The 24869-nt window shown below is 51.7% G+C and overlaps 1 protein-coding gene across 1 annotated transcript in view; it reads left to right on the forward strand.

Annotated features, from left to right (window-relative positions):
- Window positions 1-3097: 3097 nt before the first annotated feature.
- Window positions 3098-24869, forward strand: part of LOC148474615 (cytochrome P450 2J6-like) — a 55623-nt gene continuing 33851 nt past the window's right edge. Inside the window, exons 1-2 of the mRNA XM_088458391.1 lie at window positions 3098-3297; window positions 6425-6587. Coding sequence (XP_088314517.1) covers window positions 3136-3297; window positions 6425-6587 — 325 coding nt within the window. The 5' untranslated portion in view covers window positions 3098-3135. The remainder of the gene's footprint in view (window positions 3298-6424; window positions 6588-24869) is intronic.

The raw sequence follows: 24869 nt of genomic DNA on the forward strand, positions 1-24869 counted from the left end.
CCTGGACAACACTACAGCACCCCTTTAGGACTGGGACAATGCACAGGACTTTGGAGTGGACACAGCCCCTATGGACAACTGACTGCACAACACAGTCCAGCCAGCCCCTATGGACTTTGAAGGAGTGGACACAGCCCCTGTGGACAACAGCAGCACAGCACAACACAGCCAGCCCCTATGGACTTTGGAGGAGTGGACACAGCCCCTATGAACAACTGACTGCACAACACAGTCCAGCCAGCCCCTATGGACTTTGGAGGAGTGGACACAGCCCCTATGGACAACTGACTGCACAACACAGTTCAGCCAGCCCCTATGGACTTTGAAAGAGTGGACACAGCCCCTATGGACAACAGCAGCACAGCACAGCACTACACTGCACTACACTACACTACACAGCCCAGCCAGCCCTAACTCCCACCCTCCCTCTTCACTGTCGCAGGTATCTTACATAGGATCCAAAACCCGCGAGACCCGGAAGGCGGGATGATGAAGTTTTGCCTCGATTTCAGATCCGAGTCAGGCGGGAAAAGTCGAGCCTGACTCGGATCGCCCTCGGATCGGGGGGGCTCGGGGGGGGGGGGGTTTGGATTTCAGAAATCCGAACCCGCTCACCCCTAGCAGTGGCGGGCTGGGCCGGGGGGCAGGGTGCCATCTGCCCCCCGGGCCGGTACAATTCTACAGTGCTAGGGCCGTCAGTGTATATGCATATACCTGACAGCCGGGAAGGTTCCTCTGCCTGCTACCAGCTTTCAGTCAGGCACAGAAAGTGCTGCTGTCACAGCAGTTCCGCCTCTGCTTGTCTGTGTCCCACCCCTGGCAGCCTGCGTACACACCTCAGGGCCGGCTTAATTGGGCGGGTGGAGCTGTAGACAGGAAAAAAAACGCCTGTCAGTTGCCTTCTGAGGCCCCGCCCCTAACCATAGGCTCCGCCCCTCCCGCGGGCCGCGACCCCCCCCTCTGCTTTCTTCCCCCACAGGAATCATTGGCAAGTTAGGAGCCTTAGGTCCCCCTGTCACCTGCATGTCCATCTTCTCAGGTCCCCCACCGAAGAAGCTTCCCATATCTCTGCCTCTACAGCTTCCCGCCCCCAGGCTCCAGCTCTCCTCTCCTGCTCCCAATGGCCGGGCTGCGTGCAACTGTGAATGTACTGCACAGAAGATTACAAGCAACGTGAGTGAGACAGCTCAGCCCTATCAGGTGCCTCAGCCCTTCTTCCTGTAATTTGTCCCACCGTCCTCTTTACCATCTTTCCTATGCCCCCTTTCCCATATATGTGCCTCTACCCCTTTCCTATATGTTGCTGTGCTCTTTACCATCTTTCCTATGCCCCTTCCCCATATATGTGCCTGTGCTGCCTCCCAATATCTGTGCCTTGCTTAGACTAACATATTTTTGCCTTTACCCCTATTTATATGTCCTTCTGCCTTTTCCCAACCTTCCTATATCTGTGCCTTTCCCCACATTTGTGCCTCTGATCCCCTCATATATGTGCCTCTGCCCCCTCCCTATCTATGCTCCTGTCATCTTTTGCCCTGTGTGCCTATCCCCATTTGAGCCTCTGTCCCCTTTATCCACGTGTGCCTCTGCTCCCTTATTCAATGGCTGCTGATCAGAAGAGACTGAACGGAGGAGCGACCATCAGGTAAGCACAGCTTTCATTTATTTAGCCATTATGGATTTTTCTCCAATTATTCAAAATTTTAAAATATTTTTTTAACCACTTGCCTGGATTGGTCACATCAGACGCAACCACACCAAGCTTGACTTTCCCTGAGATGGTCGCATCTAATGTGACCAGTCAGAAATGCTAACTGGGCGCTGCTGGAAGTTAATGTTCCAGCAGCCGCCAATCTCAGAGGGACTTCCCGGCCCCTCTGCACCCACAGCTCAACCCCAAATTTATCCAGATCACTGCTGGCCACAGTAATCGGGCAATTCAAACACACTCCCCACCTGGTGCTGTCTGTGGCTCCACCCCCAGAGTATAACGAACACTGTGGCCACAGTGATCAAGCAGCCCAGTATCTCCCAGCAGCTGCAGCTCCACTCTGCCCCCAGTGTCCCAATGTGACCATGCAGCTAGCCCAGTGTAATTCTCACCAAGCAGCTCCTCTCCCGTGTGTGTGTGTGTACTGTATATATGTGTATGCAGACTGCTGCCCTCCAGCCCCCACACACACATACTTGGGCTGACAGTGACGGGCTGTTGTGTTATGTGTGACGGTCAGTCCGCACATGCGCATTACACTTTCACCTGCCCGGGGCACAGCAGAGCCTGCATAGCTTAACTGAAGCTGGAAAGACTGTTGCTGGGTCCTCAATGCCTGCTATGGGGACAGCATCACTATTGCCATGTATAGATGGCTCAGGCGGTGCAGCGATACGCTAAGCTTACCGCTGTTTGTTAAATACTAAAAGAAGACCATAACCCTGTTAGTAAGTGCTAAAGGGATTATGTTTTGTTGTTAAATGGGGCCCTATATTGTCTCTTTTTCTGAGAAATGTCTAGCATTTTATTTTCCTCTTATATTGTTTTGTTTATTTTAGTGTATGTACTGAGACTGACATCCTTATTAGGACGCTAATTGTTCATCTGTGCCGGTCGGTCTGCGCTAGAGATCTCGCAATCTCTATTTAAGGATAAGCCGTGGCTTATGGGCCAGTGCTCTGGACTTGCTCCCCAGGCTAACAGTTGCCAGCCAGCCTCTGACCCCTAGTATAAAGGCAGGTGCTATACCTGTATCGTTATGACAGCTTGATTTCGTGCTGTCAACTTTTTTGTTGATATTTGCTTGACTTGCATTTATCGCCTTGCTATTTACAGGTAACCTTCGAGCTGCTTGGAGTGCCGCACCTAGGAGCTTGAATGTTTAAAAAAAATTTCTGAAGTTAAAATGCTGGAGAAAAGACATATGTATGTGTACTAAATAGAGCCCTTATTCTCTATAGTATGCAGTTATGCCTGTGATATAAAACAGGACGGGGAAGTTTAACTTGTGCTGTGTTAACCAAACGCCTATTATTATCACAGCTTCCCTTCTGGGAGGGGGAGAGGCCCTCAGAGTTGTACTTTGTGTTGTAGGAGGCAGCATTAGGCATTGATCAGGAGTCCGTGCATGAGAACCAGCCATCATGGAGTTCAGCACTGCTCTGCTACTGGGACTCATCCTCCTGGGATTACTATGGAGAATGTCCTCTCGGCCCAAGGGTTTCCCTCCAGGTCCCCCAGCCCTGCCCGTACTGGGCAACATACTGCAGCTGGACTTCTCCAATCCCCTGAAGAAAATAAGGGAGGTGAGTGCAGGGTCTAGTGACCTGGAAGTACATATCTGAGTATGTAAGTAGCATAGGGGCAGAATATACCCCAGATATGTAGAGGGTGTTATTGTTTTGGGTTGGTGGCAGGAGGTGAGCACTCACTATAGTATGTGTACAGTGAGTATGTCGACCTCACAATGCTAGCCGACACGGGTTTAATGCTTTTTACAGCAGATGTTGTAACTTTAATCATGCTGGTATGTTTACAGTGATAACACCCTGACAGGAAAACTGCTGTAGGGAGTATTAAATCCCTGTTGGGATCCAGCACCGGCTTTGCCGACATACTAATTTTACACATAGTGAGTGCCGACTTCATGACGGCATACATCTGTTTCGGATGTAGGTAGGTAACATTAGCATGTAATTTATGGCAGTGCTTAATTTCTCCAATATATCAGAATAGTCTAACTAGAGATACTTATTTGGATTTGGGGCGGTTCACCACTAAATAAATATAAATGGTGCTCAGCAATGTACCTGTAATGTGTCACTGCAATGAGCTTATCAGAACCCTGACACGTGCTCAATATATAGTGTATGTATATCACAAACCATGTTTATGGACTTTCCTGTGGTTCTGGCAAACGCTGACCTACCAGCACAAGAATAAGTAAGTTACACCTATTGCGCCTATTTAGGCCATATTAAATAGAGAATCATAAATGCTTAGTTGCAATCCTCCCGACATATTATTTACTTGAATCCGAGAAGATGACAATCACATCATAATGGGGGGCATGGGCGTTCTTGATGGGGCATGCATGCCTATCGCTAAGTAATAATGAAAATAATCCCATTATTATGGAAGCATTATGATTGGGGAATGCCGTGTCCTGCGGGTGAGTGCCTATTGCTTCTGAAGAGCTCAACTGCCCGCAAATCTGTTCCCTGAAAACACCCCTGCATTGCCACTTGCCCTATGGTTAGGTCTAAAGTGAAGTGTGCTGAGGGACCTCTGATGTCACAACCATGTGACCCTAAAATGGTAGGGGGAGGAGCAAGTTTCAGAATGGGAGCCAAAGATTACCCTGGCGGGCTCGCTTTGCTCGCCTTGCTTCGGGCATGGCGGTTCGATTTGCTCTCCACAGATTACTGTGCTGAATCAGGCCCAATATCCCCATTAGAAAATGTATCTCTAATCATTTCTGTTCTGTGGAATTATAACTAATTTTTAATATCGCTCAACTGCACCATAAAGTGACGTTTTCTGTCTCTCAGGGGCCTACAGTATTTATAAAATAAAATTTGCAGAATATTCCCCCCCAAAACACCCATTTTTGGAGTCATCCGTAAATATTACGTATCCCCTGAATGTACTTTGGCCCTGATTCAGAGCCGGACGCTCTGAATCAGGGCCCACCTCCATAAATATGGAGCGTCCTCCTGGACGCTCATATAGCTGTGGGTCACCACCCACAGCATATACGAGCGTGCAGGATGATGGTCGCGATGGTCTTGACCATCGCGACCATCTCCACTGCGAGCAGAAGCCTGCGGTTGAGTTTTTCAACCACAAGGCCACTAGTGATGTCAGAGGGGCCGGCTTCAGACGGTAGGCGTTCCCTTGGGAACGCCTCCGTCTGGCAGGCACGCCCCCGGCATGCCCACCAAAGGGGGCGTGCTGTCAGTCAACATCGACAGCACGCCCCCTTTGATGAGACACTACGAGCGAAGGAAAGTCCTTCGCTCGTCGCGTCTCGCGCATGCGCACGACGGAGCTCCTTCCGTCGTGCGCATGCGCAGTGCAGACCATTGACCCACTTGCGAGCGGACAGCCGCTCGCGAGTGGGTCTGAATGAGGGCCTTTATCCCTGATTTTCGTTTGCAAAAGTAGCCCCCATCATTTTCTGTGGGGGCTGCTTCGATGCCGAATTTACCAAGATCTAGAATGAGAAGCATTACGGAGCATGGCCCCGGTAGCTAACGCCATCTTTAGATGGAGGCAGCCATTGTAGCCTACAGGCTGCTTACAGTACCACACATTTCTTCAGGAGCGATATCCTTGATTTACTTTAGGAACCCCTGCCCTGGCGGCTCAGCAATGATACATTCCAGCCACTAACGATTCCTTATTGCTGCAAACGTCATCAGTAAGGAAACTTTAATACCTAAGGCATACCTCCACAAATAATAAATATGCCCTATAGATACCATTCTTACCATCTGTTCTAAGTGGCATGCAATCGGGAAGCCGACTGCCTTAATACCGGCAGCCGGCTTCCCGACTGTCATATCCCGGCGAGGGTGAAATGCCGGGCGTCTAGATGTAGATGCCCGGCATTTCCCCAACAGCGGGAGACCCGCGCCCCGGCATCCCGATCGTAGTGATGCCGGGCGCCGCGAGCGGACAGCCGGGGGGGGAGGGTTAGATTTAGGCCACCCTGGGGGGACTTAGGGTTAGGCACCCCCCCGGGAGGGTTAGGGTTAGGCTAGGGGGTGGGAGGGTTAGGGTTAGGCACCCCCGGGGGGAACTTAGGGTTAGGCACCCCCCCGGGGGACTTAGGTTTAGACAGCGGGGTGGTTAGGGTTAGGCACTTAGAGGGGGGATTAGGGTTAGGCACTTGGGGGGGAGGTTAGGGTTAGGCACCCCTAAGAAGGGTTAGGGTTAGGGGGGTTAGGTTAGTAGATACTTACCTACGGACGATCAGGATTTCCAGCGATGTCGGGCTTCCGCTGCTGGGATCTCTGCTTTTGTCGGCCAGGCGCTGACGGGATTAGAACTGTCGGCCACAGGGCCGACGGTATTTCCTACTGATTCCGTTCTAAGCAAAGTCTGCCTTGAAACTGATTGAAAATGTTTGCAGTAAGAGGGGCTGTAGGTCCGTAGCCTCTAATGTCAGCGCGTTTAACTTCTTTATATAGATTGTTATTATAGTGCAAAGATTGGTAGGTGCAGTAAGAGACTAGTTAGGACCAGTTACATGGGTGGATGAGCCATATAAGGTCAGTGTTACTGTTCTGACTGCATGATTGTGTCCTGAAGCATATTACATCAATGCACTAATGTAATAATACTGGCTACATACAAAGAATAACCACAACATTATTCAGTAATGTGGCATGCCATGGGTAATATCTAACCATGACCCTTCTGTGCCAGTTCTCCGAGGTGTATGGTCCGGTGTACAGCATCTACCTGGGATTCACCCCGGCTGTGGTAATCCGGGGGCTGAAAGGACTCAAAGATGTTCTGGTGAATAAAGGAGTTGACTTTGCAGACAGGCCTCAGAACAGGCTATCACAAGCCATCTCCGGTACTAGAGGTAAATTGTAAATACCCTCTAATTGTTTCAATACTGTAGTAGTAAACAATATAGGAAGCACTGGACACACTGCACAGCAAGGCAAGGTCAGAGTAGTATATCAGGTTATAAATAAATGTAGCGATCTTAGCTTTTTCCTGCTCCCTTGTCCCTATGATGTAAAAGGATATGTCACATGACGCACCCAGTAAGTGACTGGGGGGGGGGTATATTTACTAAAGGTCGATTTTTGAGACCATTTTTATGTCAATTTTAATCGAGTGAATCGAATCAAATTCAACTGTACAAATCACTGGCCAAATCTCTCATACTAAAGCCGCATATCCACTACACGACTGTTGAACAATTGAACAATAACGACATCATTATCGTTCAATCGTTCCTTATATTGTGCAGTGGATAATGTGCCCACACCGAATGATACATCGTTCAGTGCAGGCATCCTTCCTCATTCCTGAACCTGCACAACCCGACAATCTCGTCAGGTTGGGCAGCAGGTTCAGGCGATGACAGGTGCCGACAACGACCAGTGGGTGAGCGCATCACTGGTCGTTGCCAGCAAATGCGCTGCACAATTAATGAACAATTGGACGATAACGATGTCGTCATCATTCAATTGTTCATTTATATCGTGTAGTGGATATGCGCCTTAACAGTGGCGTAAATTCATCCCAGACGCCCGGAGGCAAGTTATAATTTGGTGCCCCCCACCGTCACATCCTCTGACACTGTAATGTAGCAATTTGCATGCAGACACGCTATAGATAGACGGAGGCGGCAGCTGATGGTCTGACATGGAGCTCTCCACTAGTGTATGGTGGCTTCTCAGGTGCCGGGAAGAGGTGCCATGTATTGGGCGGCTGTGACGGTACACTTCGGGTACATACTGTAGTTACAGCCCTAAGTGGGATGAATATATTGTGGACAATGGAGGAGGTGCCCCTTCAGAGCTGGAGCCCGGCGGCAGGCGCCTCCATTGTCTCCCATAGTTCTGCCCCTGCGCCTTAACATTCGATTTTGAAATCGATTTCAAGAGTGTAAAAATGGTCGATTTGGTCTGTGCACTTCAAAATCACCAACAAAATCAACAAACACTTCCTTATGTACTTCTATTGGCCAAAACATACCACATGCACTGTAAGCCACAGAAACTCATTATAGAAAGACTGGCACACATACAAGCAAATTGAAAAGGAATTTTGTGGAGATAGAGAAGGGAGGAGTGTTCAGCAGGAGAGTGGTGATATTATATACATATATAGGTGCTTAAAAAGTGATGTCTGAGAGTTTTGTCCTGTTTGTTTCTGTATTGTTATTGTCATTTTGAAGTTTATCTTATTTTTTTTTGTCTTGTCTAATTTTTTTATTTTTATTTAGTGTTTGTGTATGTGTGCCTAGGGAGTGTGGGCCTGATTCAGAGCCGCTCGCTAGATGCAATCACTCGCACGATGTGTATGCAAATTGCGTAGGCGATGCGTTAGCATGCCCAGTATTTCTTACAGAGCGATCACATAGTCAGGGCCGGATTACTAATGGGGCGGGTGGAGCTACAGCTCCAGGCCCACCCATGCAAATAGGCCCACAGCTTTCTCAGGCAGTGTTGACAGGATTTTTTTTTCCTGTCACCTCCCCAATCACTCACCTCCCGGCTGTCTGAAGCAGCACCCATTCACACAGAAATAACTCAGCTCAGTCCCTCAGCCGCCTGAAGCCCGCCTACTCACAGGTTTGTCCGAAGCTCCGCCCCCTAGACTGGCTGAAGCTTCTCAACATGGATTCTGAATCCCCGTCCTCAAATCACCCAAAGCTCCGCCCCCTCAGATCGTTCTAAGCTCCTGTCACCACCCTGATCACTCACCAAGCAGCACCCATTCACACAGATATACCTGAGCCATCTGAAGCCCCGCCTACTCACAGGTCCGTGCGAAGCTCCGCCCTGGCCGGACTGACTGAAGTTTCTCAACATGCAATATGAAGCCCCGCCCCCAAACCACCCGAAGCTCCGCTCCCAAACCACCCGTAGCTCCGCCCCTAAGATCTTTCATGCTCCACCACCATTCTGGGACTGGCAGTGAAGCAAGGAGGCGGCAAGCTATAGCGAACTGAGCTGTCACTAAATGGGGCAGGTGGGCTCCCACAGTAAAATATTTTGTGCCAGCCAGCCTGAGATTGCATCTTTCACAGCACAGCAGATTGCAGGGCTCTGCTGTCAGTCTGCTGGTAGCAGCTCTGCCAATGGGCAATGAATGGAATAAGAAGGAGTCAGCGTTTAGCAAGAGGAGCGGAGATACCGGCATCTAAGAACAGCTCAAGGGACCAATAAGAGGCGAGTGTGTGCAAGGAAAGGGAGTCCACGTGAGAAGGAGAGCAGACAGGGCTGGACTGGGACTAAAAATAGGCCCTGGCATTTAAAGAGCACACAGGCCCAGCTCGCGTCAGCATCTGTCTCCTGGCATAGACTCCTCCCCTAACTATTCGTGACCCCTCCCACTTCTTAGTCTATACTCTTACAAATGTAATTAATATTAGAACAGACAAGTACACATCATTATCTATTAAAATACATACAACAGAGCACATCCTGCATGGGAGTCAAACATTTGGTATTGTGTTGGTTCTGTTAAGTTGTGCAGACACCCATAGATATATCTGTCCAATTCGTGTGGTGGGACAGAAATCTGGGAATGTATGGGAGCAAATAACAATAGAAATTTGCTCCCAGATGCTGGAAAATGGACCAGATTTTCTTTTCCAGCAGACAGATTGGACAGATATCTATAGGTAAAGCTGGCACTTCACTGGTGTAGGTCATACACAAGAAAGGGGAAAGCATTTTCCCAAGCAATAGTTTAGCAGTTGTAGAAGATTAGATAGTGTTCACTGTAGGACTTTTTTAGGGCAGGGGTGCTGAATGCAGAGGACACTTCTGTGCACACCAAAGCAGAGCCACAACTACACATTTTAACAAAACAGCGTTTGTACTGCCAACTATAGGGGAAGCAGGTAGAGCGCGTGCCGAATTCAGGCGTAGTTTTGCTGGGAAGGGGCGTAGCCACCTAATATTTCACGTTACGTCACACAGTAGTGTCCCTTTTCACATTACGTCACACGGTAGTGCCCCATAGTCACGTTACGTCACACAGTAGTGTCCCTTTTCACATTACGTCACACGGTAGTGCCCCATAGTCACATTACGTCACACAGTAGTGTCCCTTTTTCACGTTATGTCACACAATAGTGTCCCTTATTCACATACACATATATGAATATTTGCACATAAATATTATAAAATAGAAATATAATAAACAATATATTGTATACAATTAATATTAATACTACATGGATCTGCAGGTTTGAAATAGCAACATACTAAAGGGAATAGAGAGACAGGAAAAAGAGAGGAGGAAAGGGGGGAGCCTGGAGAAAAAGATAGGAGGAATTTGGGCAGCTGGGGAGAGAGAAGGAAAGAGGGGACCCAACATAGGAGAATTAGGGAGAGCCAGGAGAGAGAGAGGAGGAATAGGAGGAACTGGGGTAGAGAGAGAGAATATGGGGAGCCAGGAGAGACATAGGAGAAATATGGGGAGTAGGAAGAGAGATAAGAAATAGGGAGAGCTGCGAGAGAGTGAAGGAACAGGTTGAGCCGAGAGAAAGGGAGGAGGAACTGGGGAAGCTAGAGAGACATAGGAGAAATAGGGTGAGCTGGGAGAAAGAGAAGGAAGAGGGGAAGCTGGGAGATAGAGAGAAGGAATTGGGGAGGCCAGGAAAGACATAGGAGAAGGGAGATGGGTGAGAGTAGGAAGGAATAGGGAAAGACGAGAGAGCGAGGAGGAATTGGGGGAGATGAGAGAGACATAGAAGAAAGGGGAAGCTGGGAGAGAAAAGAGGAATAGGGGGAGACGAGAGAGACATAGAAGAAAGGGGAAGCTGGGAGAGAGAAGAGGAATAGGAAGAGACGAGAGAGACATAGAAGAAAGGGGAAGCTGGGAGAGAGAAGAGGAATAGGGGGAGACGAGAGAGACATAGAAGAAAGGGGAAGCTGGGAGAGAGAAGAGGAATAGGGGGGAGACAAGAGAGACATAGAAGAAAGGGGAAGCTGGGAGAGAGAAGAGGAATAGGGGGAGACGAGAGAGACATAGAAGAAAGGGGAAGCTGGGAGAGAGAAGAGGAATAGGGGGAGATGAGAGAGACATAGAAGAAAGGGGAAGCTGGGAGAGAGAAGAGGAATAGGGGGAGACAAGAGAGACATAGAAGAAAGGGGAAGCTGGGAGAGAGAAGAGGAATAGGGGGAGACATAGGAGAGGGGGAGACGGGAGAGATGGAGGGGGAGAGGGAGATGGGAGAGCTGGAGAGGGAGACAGACGGGAGAGGGGGAGAGATGGAGAGGGAGACAGATGGGAGAGGGGGAGAGAGAGAGACAGACGGGAGAGGGGGAGAGAGAGACAGATGGGAGAGGGGGAGAGAGAGACAGACGGGAGAGGGGGAGAGAGACACAGACGGGAGAGGGGAGAGAGAGAGACAGACGGGAGAGGGGGAGAGAGAGAGACAGACGGGAGAGGGGGAGAGAGAGAGACAGACGGGAGAGAGAGAGAGAGACAGACGGGAGAGGGGGGAGAGAGAGACAGACAGGAGAGGGGGAGAGAGAGACAGACAGGAGAGGGGGAGAGAGAGAGACAGACGGGAGAGGAGGAGAGAGAGAGACAGACGGGAGGGGGAGAGTGAGATGGGAGACGGAAGAGGGGGAGACGGGAGAGGGGGGGAGAGAGAGACAGATGGGAGAGGGAGAGAGACAGACGGGAGAGGGGGGGAGAGAGAGAGAGACAGACGGCAGAGGGGGGGAGAGAGAGAGACAGACGGGAGAGGGGGAGAGAGAGAGAGAGAGACAGACGGGAGAGGGGGGAGAGAGAGAGACGGAAGAGGGGGAGACGGGAGAGTGGGGAGACGGGAGGGGGAGAGTGAGGGGGAGAGGGAGACAGATAGGAGAGGGGTACAGAGATAAGAGAGGGGGAGAGGGAGTCAGAGATAGGAGAGGGGGAGAGGGAGGGGGAGAGGGAGACGAGAGAGGGAGACGAGAGGGGCATACATAGGAGAAAGAGGGGAACCTGGGAAAGAGAGAGAAGGAATAGGGGGAGACAGGAGAGACATAGAAGAAAGGGGAAGCTGGGAGAGAGAAGAGGAATAGGGGGAGACGAGAGAGACATAGAAGAAAGGGGAAGCTGGGAGAGAGAAGAGGAATAGGAAGAGACGAGAGAGACATAGAAGAAAGGGGAAGCTGGGAGAGAGAAGAGGAATAGGGGGAGACGAGAGAGACATAGAAGAAAGGGGAAGCTGGGAGAGAGAAGAGGAATAGGGGGAGACGAGAGAGACATAGAAGAAAGGGGAAGCTGGGAGAGAGAAGAGGAATAGGGGGAGACGAGAGAGACATAGAAGAAAGGGGAAGCTGGGAGAGAGAAGAGGAATAGGGGGAGACATAGGAGGGGGAGAGGGAGAGATGGAGAGGGAGACAGACGGGAGAGGGGGAGAGAGAGAGAGACAGACGGGAGAGGGGGAGAGAGAGACAGACGGGAGAGGGGGAGAGAGAGACAGACGGGAGAGGGGGAGAGAGAGACGGGAGAGGGGGAGAGAGAGACAGACGGGAGAGGGGGAGAGAGAGAGACAGACGGGAGAGGGGGAGAGAGAGAGAGATGGGAGAGGGAGAGAGAGAGAAAGATGGGAGAGGGGGGGGAGAGAGACACGGGAGAGGGGAGAGAGATGGGAGATGGGAGAGGGGGAGAGAGAGACAGACGGGAGAGGGGGAGAGAGAGAGAGACAGACGGGGGAGGGGGAGAGAGAGAGACAGACGGGAGGGGGAGAGTGAGACGGGAGACGGAAGAGGGGGAGACGGGAGAGGGGGAGAGAGAGAGACAGATGGGAGAGGGAGAGAGAGAGACAGATGGGAGAGGGGGGAAGAGAGAGAGACAGACGGGAGAGGGGGAGAGAGAGACAGACGGGAGAGGGGGGAGAGAGAGAGAGACAGACGGGAGGGGGAGAGTGAGATGGGAGATGGAAGAGGGGGAGACGGGAGGGGGAGAGTGAGGGGGAGAGGGAGACAGATAGGAGAGGGGTACAGAGATAGGAGAGGGGGAGAGGGAGTCAGAGATGAGGGAGGGGGAGAGGGAGACGAGAGGGGCATACATAGGAGAAAGAAGGGAACCTGGGAAGAGAGAGAAGGAATAGGGGGAGACAGGAGAGACATTGGGCTCGATTCAATTCAACGCAAATTCAATAGCACCGGAAATGAGCTCCCAGAGCTATTTAATCCATTGCGCTACTAAGCCCGACTAAGGATTTCTTCTCGCATCCCAGGAGATGCAAGCAAGAATCCAACAAAAGTCCAGGCGCAATGCTGTTTTCTTCTCTTAGCGTGGCAGAAACAGCATCGCGCCGGGAAGTTTAGTCAGAGAATGCCTGTTCTCGCGACTAAACACCTTGTTTAAGGCGCGAGGCACAGGAGAAGGGCATTCTCCAACCTAACAACATGCAGAATTGAATTGAGTCCATGGGAGAAAGAGGGGGAGCTGGGGAGATGGGAGATAGAGGGTAGGAATAGGGGGAGAATGGAGACAGGAGGAATAAGGGCAGGCAGCAGAGTTTAGGAATAGGGGGAGATGAGAAGTGAATAGGGGGAAACAGAAAAAAAGAGAAGAAATCAGGGAAGATAGAAGAGAGAATAATGGTGGGTACACACTACACGATATGCTCCCTGAGCGATATCGTGTAGTGTGTCCCCGGCAGGCTGTGCTCAATATCGTCCATGACATTGAGCACAGCCGCTGAACGATATCATTAACGATATCGTTCAGCACCGGGCTCTCTCCCCCATTCCTTGACATGCAGCAACCTGACGAGATCGTCAGGTTGGCCTGCATGTCAGCCCGATGAACGATAATGACGAACGACCCGCGAGAACACGCGTCGTCGTTATCGTTCATCTTTTTGGGGTTAAAAATGGACGATAAAGTGGACGACTGAACGATAACGATATCGTTATCGTTCAGTCGTGTACTTTATCGCCCAGTGTGTACGCACCTTAAGAGGAGGAGGAATAAGGTGAGATGAGAGAGAGACAGAAGGAAAGTAATGGCGGAGATGGCAGAGATACCTGATGTAGTTCTGGTGTGCAGAGGTTTTACCTACTCACCATATGCAGTCCCCTGTGAAGCAGCGTCCTGCTGTACCGTAGCTGATACCCGGAACCCGGAAGTGCGGCTCCTCTGAATGGCATGTACTCCTCGTCTGGTTCCGCCTCCCGGGTAGCAGACTGTCTGCATAGCGCTGCCCCAGATTCCTTCCCACTGACCTCAATCCCATGGGGCTTGGTCGCGGCCAGGGCAGTTTCTAGGGTCTGAGGCTCCCAGTGCGAGCAGTCAAAATACGCCTCCCCCCCCAAGAAGCGGTAATATTGTGGAGTGGGCGTGGCCTCATCGTGAGGGAGTGTGGTATCACAGTAAGGGGGCATGGTCTCGAAAGAAGACAGAATGTCAGCCGCTGTACACCCTCCAACTGACATAGCACATGCTGTACACCCCCCAACTGACATAGCACACGCTGTACACCCCCAACTGACATAGCACACGCTGCACACCCCCCAACTGACATAGCACATGCTGCACACCCCCCAACTGACATAGCACACGCCGTACACCCATAACTGACATAGCACATGCTGTACACCCCCCAACTGACATAGCACATGCTGCACACCCCCCCAACTGACATAGCACACGCCGTACACCCCCAACTGACATAGCACATGCTGTACACCCCCCAACTGACATAGCACACGCTGCACACCCCCCAACTGATATAGCACATGCTGCACACCCCCCAACTGACATAGCACACGCCGTACACCCATAACTGACATAGCACATGCTGTACACCCCCCAACTGACATAGCACATGCTGCACACCCCCCAACTGACATAGCACACGCCGTACACCCCCAACTGACATAGCACATGCTGTACACCCCCAACTGACATAGCACATGCTGCACACCCCCCAACTGACATAGCACATGCTGCACACCCCCCAACTGACATAACACATGCTGTACACCCCCCAACTGAATGACACAGCACATGTTGCACACCCCCAACTGACATAGCACATGCTGCACACCCCCCCCAAATGACAAAGCACATGCTGCACACCCCCCCAAATAACATAGCACATGGTGCGCGTGCACCCCCCCAGGCCCCAACATCCTGCTGCACCCCGCACAACTGACATTATTTACACATGCTGCTTGCACCCCCCCACTTCCCCCTGCTTCCCCCGTGGAGGTGTAGTTACCTGGTGAAGCTGCAACAAGCACATGCGCTGTGCGCTTGCCTCATGATCCTGCCCAGTCAGTGCCGAGTTCGGAGGGCGGGCGCGGCAGATGGGAGTGGACAGCCTGGCCCCAACCACTGTCCAGAGAGAGGACAACCCGGACAGACTGACAAGTGCAGCCAGCAGCAGAACGTGGAGGCCGGTCTCATCCGGCGTCCGGACTCTTCAGTGCGGCTGTGTACGTGGCCCTGGTGGTGGCAGTACAACCTCCTGTACCTCGTCGTGCTCAGCAAGAAGATTTCAGGAACGCGCGTCCGCGTCATGACGCAGCGTGATGACGTCACTGCATCATGACGCGGCCGCGCATTCGTGCAATCTGTTTACTGAGCAAGGCGTCGCCCGGGAGGCTGTACTGCCGGGTGAGCCTGTGCTCAGCCAAAGCGGCCCATTTGGCCATCGGCCCTTCTGGCATTTGCCAGAAGTGCCCGATGGCCAGTCCGGCCCTGAGAGCAGAGAATCAGTGCCTGCTGGTTTTTCGAGGTCTGGGGGTGCAGGGAGAAGTGAAACCGGCTCTGGGACAGAATTAAGTGAGTGTTTTATCTATGTATTGTGTGTAACACCTACCAAATCGGCCGCTCAGTCGGCAGGACTGCCAGTCGACCACTGAATCAGGGCGTCTTTTTTTTTTTTTATGGCGCGGCCTCCTGGCCGCTCGCATTGCTGTGGGTTGCCACCCATAGCTAATGCGAGCGGCCAGGATGATGGTCGCGATGGTCAAGACCAGGGGTCTTCAAACTTGGCCCTCCAGCTGCTGTGGAACTACACATCCCAGCATGCACTGCCACCTTTTTTATATAACAGCATGCTAAAACTATGGCAGTGCATGCTGGGATGTGTAGTTCCACAGCAGCTGGAGGGCCAAGTTTGAAGACCCCTGGTCAAGACCATCGCGACCATTAGGCTTGCGACGAGACCCTTGTGGTAGGATCTCGTGGCCACAAGCCCCAGAGAGCTTTCGGCTCAAACAGAGCCGAAAGCTCTCCCACTGACATCACTTGTGATGTCAGTGGGGCCGCCCCAAACGGTAGGCGTTCTCATGGGAACACCTCCGCCTGGGCAGCCACCCCCCCGCCCGCCCACCAAAGGGGGCGTGCTGTCACTCAACATCGACAGCAACACCCCTTTTGGTGCGAGACCCGGAGTGACGGATTGCCCATCGCTGTCCGGGTCTCGCGCATGCGCACAACGGAGCCGGGTCCGTCGTGCGCATGTGCTCTGGGCCACCATCCACCCGGTTGCGAGCGTTCAGCGCTTGCGACTGGGTCTGAATCAGGCCCAGAGTGAAAAGTGAAAAGGTGCCAGCCAATCAGCTCCCAACTGCCATCTCACTGGCTGGTACCTTATCACTTTTCACTCTGTCTCCTCCTAGCACTGCCTAGTAAATAGACCCCTGTGTCTGTACTCAGATTAAGGTATCATATGTGATGTAGCTGTGGCCTAAAATTATCTAAAATTATAGCCACACCCCCTTGCATGGTGGTCATGCCCACTGTAATGGCATAATGTGGAACCTCCCCCTCTAGAAATCCTGCGTTTGTCTCTGTATAGACAGATAGATCTACCAGCAGCTTGTTGTTTGATTTATTCCACTGCAGGGGCCATGGTGTGTAGCTGTGTATAACAATCACTTTGACGCTTGGTGTATTATATGACGTGTACTGACATTCTTTGTAGTATACTTTATGGCAATCACTGCAATTCTGTTTTATATGGTGGTCACTGTAATGCACTCTGTATTATTTGTATATGCTGGTCACAGCGATGCTCAATGCATTATATGGCAGTCACCGAGATGCTTTCCGTATTATATGATGGTGGTAATAGCAATGCCCTCTATGGAGTTAGCCACACCCACTGCACATGCCACACTCCTTGTGTAGACCACACTCACACCAAACTGGTCATACCCCCGCATCACTAGTCACACCGACACGGCGCTTGTCACACACCCCTGCAGCGGCACACAATAGGCCCTTTATAAATTTCAGCTCCAGGCCCATGTGTACCTTAATCTGGCACTGCACATAGTGTATGCAGACACTCACCAGCCTGTTTTAAGACGCCCACTTGTGCACGTCATGTCCAGGAAGTGTATGCAACCACTGGTACATCGGATGCTATCGCAGCGCTTCAGGTTGGCCATACCCTGCCACAAGCACTGCGAGCACTTCAGTGTAAAAACAATCCAGGTGACGTGTACTATGACGCTGTCTTCTAATTATACACACCTCTAAAATGCCATTGAGATGCTCAGGCACGCCTGCGTTTGCACCTCCACTCCCCCTTTTTTAATGGCCAGCCCCTGTTACCACACTATGTGCAGCGAGCGAATGCATTGTGTACTTTCGCTAAGGTATGCACATGCGCACAATGCATACCATCGGCAGCAGCGAGAGTATGCATCTTAGCGAGCAGATCTGAATCAGACCCTGTGTGTGTTTCATTTTTGTGTTCGTTTTTAAGTGTCGTTTGTGTATTTATTTTTCTATTTGTTATAGAGGCTGCCAGGAATAGGGCAAGAGAGGATAGGGAGGTGGAGGAGAGGGATCCAGTTGGTGAGGATAGTGTGATGGAGGAGGCAGAGGGCCAGTTGTCTAACTTTGAGGAGTTATTTGGTCGCCGGGCCCAACGCACATCTACAAGAATAAAGCGGGCTATGTGTTAGGCAGTGTTGATGCAGTGAATTCTATTGGGCAGGGGTTACAATGGGGCGGAACTGCATTCCGTAACTTCTATTTGGAGACGGAACTAGTTCAGCCTTCTCCGACCCACTGTGGTACCCCAGACCTTCGTGTACTCGTGCATGTTGTGTCCTATATGTATATAGAATATGTAAATACAGTGTGCTCTGTGTATGTGGCAAAGGCTAATCAATATAAACCATATTGTAACTGACTGATAAATTGATGCCCCACCAGAGACCGGGGGCAGTTACCCATATACCTATATGTACTGGTGCAGGTAATATGTGGTGTGTCAGCAGCAGGTCACATGACACAGAAGCTGCTGGAATCAGCTGTAGGGGGCGCAGTAAGACAGTTACGTCGGTTGCAGGGAGCCCTGAGAGGATGGTGAGGAAGGAAGGAGTCGCGCAGCAACGCTCACCGGAGTCTCTGCGGACACCAGAGTAACATCAGGAATCGGTAGCGCTGCACATTTCAACTGGCTGCTAAAGCTCCTGGCGGTGTGCCTGTGATCCGACAGTGATGTACAGCGCTTGTGGCCGGAGGTGGAGAGTGGAAGGTGGATCCCTTCTATCTGGAGGCCGGCTTTGAGCCATCTCTCCCTCCTACAAGGCGTGCAGGGAAGTGAGCAGGGAGCCCGGTATCAGAGCTGATATGAAGGAGGGCACTGATCTTATTAGCTGATCCTCATTTCCGGACAAAGGTGACGCTGGAAAGGTCTGTTTGTCACACTAGTCACAGCCCTGCATTATAGCACCACCTCCCAACTACTACACAGTACATACATGCCTACCCTCCCGGTTTTCGCGGGAGGCTCGCGATTTTTCGGGTAACCCCCCGCACCCCCGGACGGGTAGGCATTTCTCCCGCATTCTGCCCACTTCCAGGTGAAGTGGGCAGAATTAGGAGAATACCCGCGGCAATCGCGGGTCTCCGTGAAGGGGGCGGGGCTTAAGTTGTGATTCTATGTAAGTTGTGCCCAATCGCGGAAATTTTACCGCGAGGGGGCGGGGCTTAATGACGCGAATCGTCAAGCCCCGCCCCCATCGGCCCCCTGCTGCATCTCTTACCCGGGCTTCTCCCGGGAAGAGAATGTTAAAGGTAGGCAACCCTGACACAGTAACAGCCAGCACTCACAGCAGAGACTAGCTCAGCTCCCCAGGCCATAGTGTCTCTGTATAAACAGGATAGTTACATCTGTTCCTAGGACACCATTAGTAGCGCAAAGCAGCCAATAAATACTGTACTGAAAGACTCGCTAAAGTCACTGAATAGTTCTCAGTCCTCAAATTACAGTGATACGCCAAGTGCAACTTTCACAGTGTCTTGTGGTGGCAGAAAAGAGATAGTAAAAACTGTTTTAAGAATAATTTCTTTGCCACAAACAGAGCCAGCAGTTTTGGGATTTTCAAGGCCCTCTGCAGGGACATCTAATAATAGCCACTTCCCCTGGACACACTATCTGAGAATCAGATCTGCAACGTACAGTATGTGCACCACCTCTACAGATCCAGCGGGGTAATAGTACTAGAGAAAGTATTGACTAAATTAAGTTTATAGTAGTCTTAAAGGGTTTTATGCAAAAATGCCTTTTACGTTGTTCCTGTTCCCTCCAACCTACTAGTGGTTTGGTCTAGATAAGCCGTTTAGGTGGTTTAAATTATAACTAAATGGTACTTAGTAATGTGGTAAAGTTTGGTTAAGGTAACCTGCATTGGTATTGTCAAACCAGTTTTGTGTCCTCAGGATCACATAGATCCAACAGTTGATAATTGAAGAAAACTTTGGATCTTGCCGAGTTCCAGTATAATAAACCTTGCTACATTGTTATGTGTATGTTACTTATCCAGAAATACCTTTTGCATGTATTTATTTTATGAAATGTATTGTAACTATGGGCCTGATTCAGACCCACTCGCGAGCGGCTGTCCGCTCGCAAGTGGGTCGATGTTCTGGACTGAGCATGCGCACGACGGAGGGAGCTCCGTCGTGCGCATGCGCCAGACGCGACGAGCGAAGGAAAGTCCTTCGCTCGTTGTGTCCGATCAAAGGGGGCGTGCTGTCAATGTTGATTGACAGCACGCCCCCTTTGGTAGGCGTGCCGGGGGCGTGCCTCCCTGACGGAGGCGTTCCCACGGGAACGCCTCCCGTCAAAAGCCGGCCCACTGACATCACTAGTGATGTCAGTGGGAGTGATTTTGGCTCTGATAGAGCCAAAATCACTCCGGAGCTTGCGGTTGAAAACCTCAACCGCAGGCTCCGGCTCGCAAATTCGATGGTTGCGATGGTCTCGACCATCGGGGCCATCAAAATGCACGCTCGTATAGCCTGTGGGTGGTGACCCACAGCTATACGAGCGTCCAGAAGGACGCTCCATTTTCATGGAGGCCGGCCCTCATTCAGAGCGTGCGCTCTGCTCAGAGCGTACGACTCTGAATGAGGGCCTATATCCCTAATATTACTTCAACTGTGCTAATGAGTTAATACTGTCAATAAATAGAGTCTTGTTTGACACTAATTGGCATAATTCATTGGGTGAAGAATCAAACTCCTCCTCTGCTGTGAAGATAACCCTTGTAAGAGCTAATACAGAGAGTGACCAACCATCTATTCCTTCTAGTAAGATACCTGAACCTCACTTAACAACTCTACCCTACCTGGCGGGGTGTCACACCACCTCAGCCCGGCGCCGCAGGGAGGCTCCATTTGCCGGGCACCCGCTGAGATTTTGTCACCAGTGGGCGCCCAGCTTCCTCCCCGCAGTGCTAGCGGTAACTAGCTGCAGGCTGGAGCTGACTCTTGAGCTCCGGATTCCGGCTACCCCTACGGACACAATGGGAGAGACGTCTCTCCCGTAGTTCAGAGGAGCAGCCAGGCGGACCGGAGGCGGCGGATGCAGGAGCGGGGCTTAAGGTAAGTATTTTTATTTTTTGGTATAAATGGCTTCACTATAGGGGGCATGACATCTGGGAGCACTACTACTGGGAGCATTACTCAGGGGGTATTACTACTCCAGGCATTACTGGGGGCACTACTACTGGGGGCACCATTACAGAGGGCATTACTATTGGGGGCAGTACTTCTACAGGGGGCATTACTACAAGAGGCACCACTCCTGGGGGCACTGCATAAGGGTCACCGCTACTAGGGGCAATGAATAAGGGCAGGGGCTGGCTGGCAACTTTTAACCTGGGGGCAAATGCATGCAGGCGGCTCTGGCAGAGGAGTAGCGTGTAGCCAGGGTGCCCAAAGAACGTGCATGCTACGGCGCACCCCCCCCCCTCAAGTGTTCCAGGGAGGAGGCAGGTCACTCCATATGGGATTAATGTAAATTAAAAATAAAGATTAGGGGCAGCCCCCTGTCGTAGTGCCCATATGCAGTGCCCCCGGAGAAGACCCCCATATGCAGGCCTCCAGTAGTGCCCCCAGTAGTGATCCCCCCTATGCAGTACCCCTTATACAGTGCCTCCAGCAGTGGTCCCCCCTGTGCCCCCAGTAGTGATCCCCCCTATGCAGTGCCCCTTAAAAAAATTGCCCCCAGTAGTGGTCCCCCCCGTGCAGTGACCCTTGTGCCCCCAGTAGTAAGCCTCTTATATAGTGCCCCCAATATTGGTACCCCCTATGCAGTGCCCCTTATATAGTGCCCCCAGTAGTAGTCCACCCCCCATGCAGTGCCCCCAATAGTGGTAACCCTTATCCAGTGCACCTTAAATAGTGGCCACAGTTGTAGTCTCCCCCCTATGCAGTACCCCCAGTATTGCCCTTTATATAGAGCCCCCAGCAGTGGTCCCTCGATGCAGTGCCCCCAGTGGTAGTCCCCTCCCCCCTATGTAGTGCCCCTAGTAGTAGTCCCCTCCCCCCTATGCAGTGTCCCTAGTAGTAGTCCCCTCCCCTTGTAGTGCCCCTAGTAGTAGTCCCCCCAGTAGTAGTAGTCCCCCCCTTGTAGTGCCCCCAGTAGTAGTAGTCCCCTCTCCCCTATGTAGTGCCCTTAGTAGTAGTCCCCTCCCCCCTATGCAGTGTCCCTAGTAGTAGTCCCCTCCCCTTGTAGTGCCCCTAGTAGTAGTCCCCCCAGTAGTAGTAGTCCCCCCCTTGTAGTGCCCCCAGTAGTAGTAGTCCCCCCCCTTTTAGTGCCCCCAGTGGTAGTAGTCCCCAGTAGTAGTAGTCTGTCAGACTCTCATTGGCTGCTGATCAAAACAAACACACAGCTGCCAGAGCCGGTGGCTGTGTGTTAGTCAGTGCTACACACGCGGTGCATCCTGTGTCTCAGAGACACAGACTGTCCGCGGCCCGCAAGATGCTGCAGCCCAGGGGATACATGGCACCCTGCCCCCCCTGCCCAGCCCTCCACTGAATAAGGGGCACCACTACTGGGGGCACTGCATAAGGGGCACTACCACTCCTGGGTTCACTGCATAAGGGGCAACACTCCTGGAGGTACTGCATAGGGGGCACTACCACTACTGTGGGCTCTGCATAAGGGGCACCACTACTAGGGGCACTGCATAAGGGGCACTACCACTGTGGGCATTACATAAGGGGCACTACCACTGTGGGCACTACATAAGAGACACTACCACTGTGGGCACTGCATAAGGGGCACTACCACTGTGGGCACTACATAAGAGACACTACCACTGTGGGCACTGCATAAGGGGCACTACCACTCCTGGGGGCACTGCATAAGGGGCACTACCACTACTGGGGGCACTGCATAAGGGGCACTACCACTACTGGGGGCACTGCATAAGGGGCACTACCACTACTGGAGGCACTGTATAAGGGACACTACCTCTACTGGGGGCACTGCATAAGGGGTAACACTACTGGGGGCACTGCATAAGGGGTAACACTACTGGGGGCACTGCATAAGGGGCACCACTACAATGGGTATTGCATAAGGGGCACTACTGCTGTGGACATTATGTGTAAGGGGCACTACTACAGTGGGAATTATGTGTATTAGGGGCACTACTACTGTGGGCATTGTGTATAAGGGGCACAAATGTGGCATTGTGTAAAAGGGGCACTGCTGTGTTATACATTAATAAGGGACACTACTATGTGGTGTAATGTGAATCAGGGATGAATCAAGATTGTGCTACTGTGTGGCGTAATTTGAATTGGGAATACTATTGTGTGACCACGTCCCTTTCTTTTGACACCACGTTTCACTTATTTCAGACGTGTGTGCGCAGTCATATTGTTTAAAAGGCCGCCGGGAAGAAGAGGGGGGGGTTTCCACCACTTCTCAAGGACAACTTTAAGCACTGCTATTGGGCATTTAAAATGCGACAAGCGTCCGTGTGTGAAGCGTTGTTCAGACATCCGACACCCTTGTCAAATCCACGATGTCCCTGGAAAGAAGCTCTACACGCAGCACTGGAGAAGGGTCACTTGTGGAGGTGAATTATAATGAGTATGGGGATCGGGTTAAGAGAATTATGCCACAGGAACAGATGCCACAGCTCCAGGGGTAGCCGCGCCCTGTGCAGCATGAGTAGTTGTCGCCCACCCTGTCGCGTGAGAAAATGGGGGTGAGGCCAACGTTATTTGGGGGCTTGCCCGCATGGCATGTCGCCCATGTAACATCAGGCTGGGGGAGAGCCCAGCACTCCATCACTAGCTGGACTTCCCCCAGCCCTCTCCCGGCTCTGAATGGATGCCAAGCGCATGTGCGTTGCTTCCATTCAGCTACTCAGGGGTTCAACACAGCCGCGGCGGTGGGGGTGCCCAACTTCCCGACCAGACCACCCGCAAGACACTTCGGCCCACAGGTGGAACAGCTGGACAGTGCTGTCCCGCTGAAATCGGGATGTTGGGAGGGATGCGCCCTCTATGGGGTGGCACCAATGTTCGACCTCACTGGTCGAACATGCCTCGAGCCGGCCCTGGTATCTTGCATTATTGTTCCCTTCAGTACCCGGGCCCCCCGGCTGTCTCAACAGCCCTGTGTGCATGGAACCAAATGCTTATGTGCAGAGTTGTACTCTCCTCTGTGGCTGGACCGTCCTATCTGTGCACTGATAGTCATCATCATCAGCAGCAGCGCGTAATCACATGCCCCAGTCCTATGCTAGGGACAAAAGATATGTCAGAGGCACATTTTCACCTGCACACAGCTCTGCATAGCCACAGCCCTGGTGACCAGCCCTTGCTGATCTTTACCCACATGAGAATGCCCAGGTACAGATCAGCTATGCCCATTCAGTTACCACTTACAAGTGGAGATGGGTTCTCCTGTACTTGCATACAAAAGGTTTAGAGCATGTGCAGAGCAAAAACATGTAAGTTATGCTCTGCACATCGGCTTCCAACTCTGCACCAGCCTCATATTACCCATTTATTATATAATTTATTAATTGCCCATATACAGTATCTACAGTATTGTTACATATAGCCCTAAGAACAGCACTCTGTGATGATGACATGCACTCTAGTAAATGAGCACCTCACACATCTAATTACATGGGAGCCAGTCACATTGTCAACAGTTACCATGTCGACATTATGACGACAAGCACCATATCGACATATTCATATTGTCGACATCTGAAATGTCAGTATTGTTAGAATGCTTATTGTTAGGGTTAGGCTGCGGGGACAGGTTAGGCTGCGGAGGCAGGTTAGGATTAGATTAGGCAGGTTAGGCTGCAGGCTGAGACAGGTTAGGCTGCGGAGGCAGGTTAGGATTAGATTAGGCAGGTTAGGCTGCAGGCTGAGACAGGTTAGGCTGCAGGCTGAGACAGGTTAGGCTGCAGGCTGAGACAGGTTAGGATTAGGCTGCGGAGGCAGGTTAGGGTTAGACTGTGGGGGCAGGTTAGGGTTAGGCTACGGAAGCAGGTTAGGATTAGGCTGCGGAGGCAGGTTAGGTTTGGCTGCGGGGGCAGGTTAGGGTTAGGCTGCGGGGGCAGGTTAGGGTTAGGCTGCGGAGGCAGGTTACGGTTAGGCTGCAGGGGCAGGTTAGGGTTAGGCATCGCTGGGAGCACCAGGGTTAGGCTGCTGCAGCAGGTTCGGGTTAGGCTGCGGGGGCAGGTTAGGGCTAGACTGCCGGAACATGGTAGGGTTAGGCTCCGGGGGCAGTTTAGGGTTAGGCTGCGGGGGCAGTTTAGGGTTAGGCTGCGGGGGCAGGTTAGGGTTAGGCTGCGGGGGCAGGTTAGGGTTAGGCTGCGGAGGCAGGTTAGGATTAGATTAGGCAGGTTAGGCTGCATGCTGAGACAGGTTA

This window comes from Taudactylus pleione, unplaced genomic scaffold (assembly GCF_031769625.1).
Source record: "Taudactylus pleione unplaced genomic scaffold, aTauple2 ptg000828l, whole genome shotgun sequence".
NCBI classification, from domain to species: domain Eukaryota; kingdom Metazoa; phylum Chordata; class Amphibia; order Anura; family Myobatrachidae; genus Taudactylus; species Taudactylus pleione.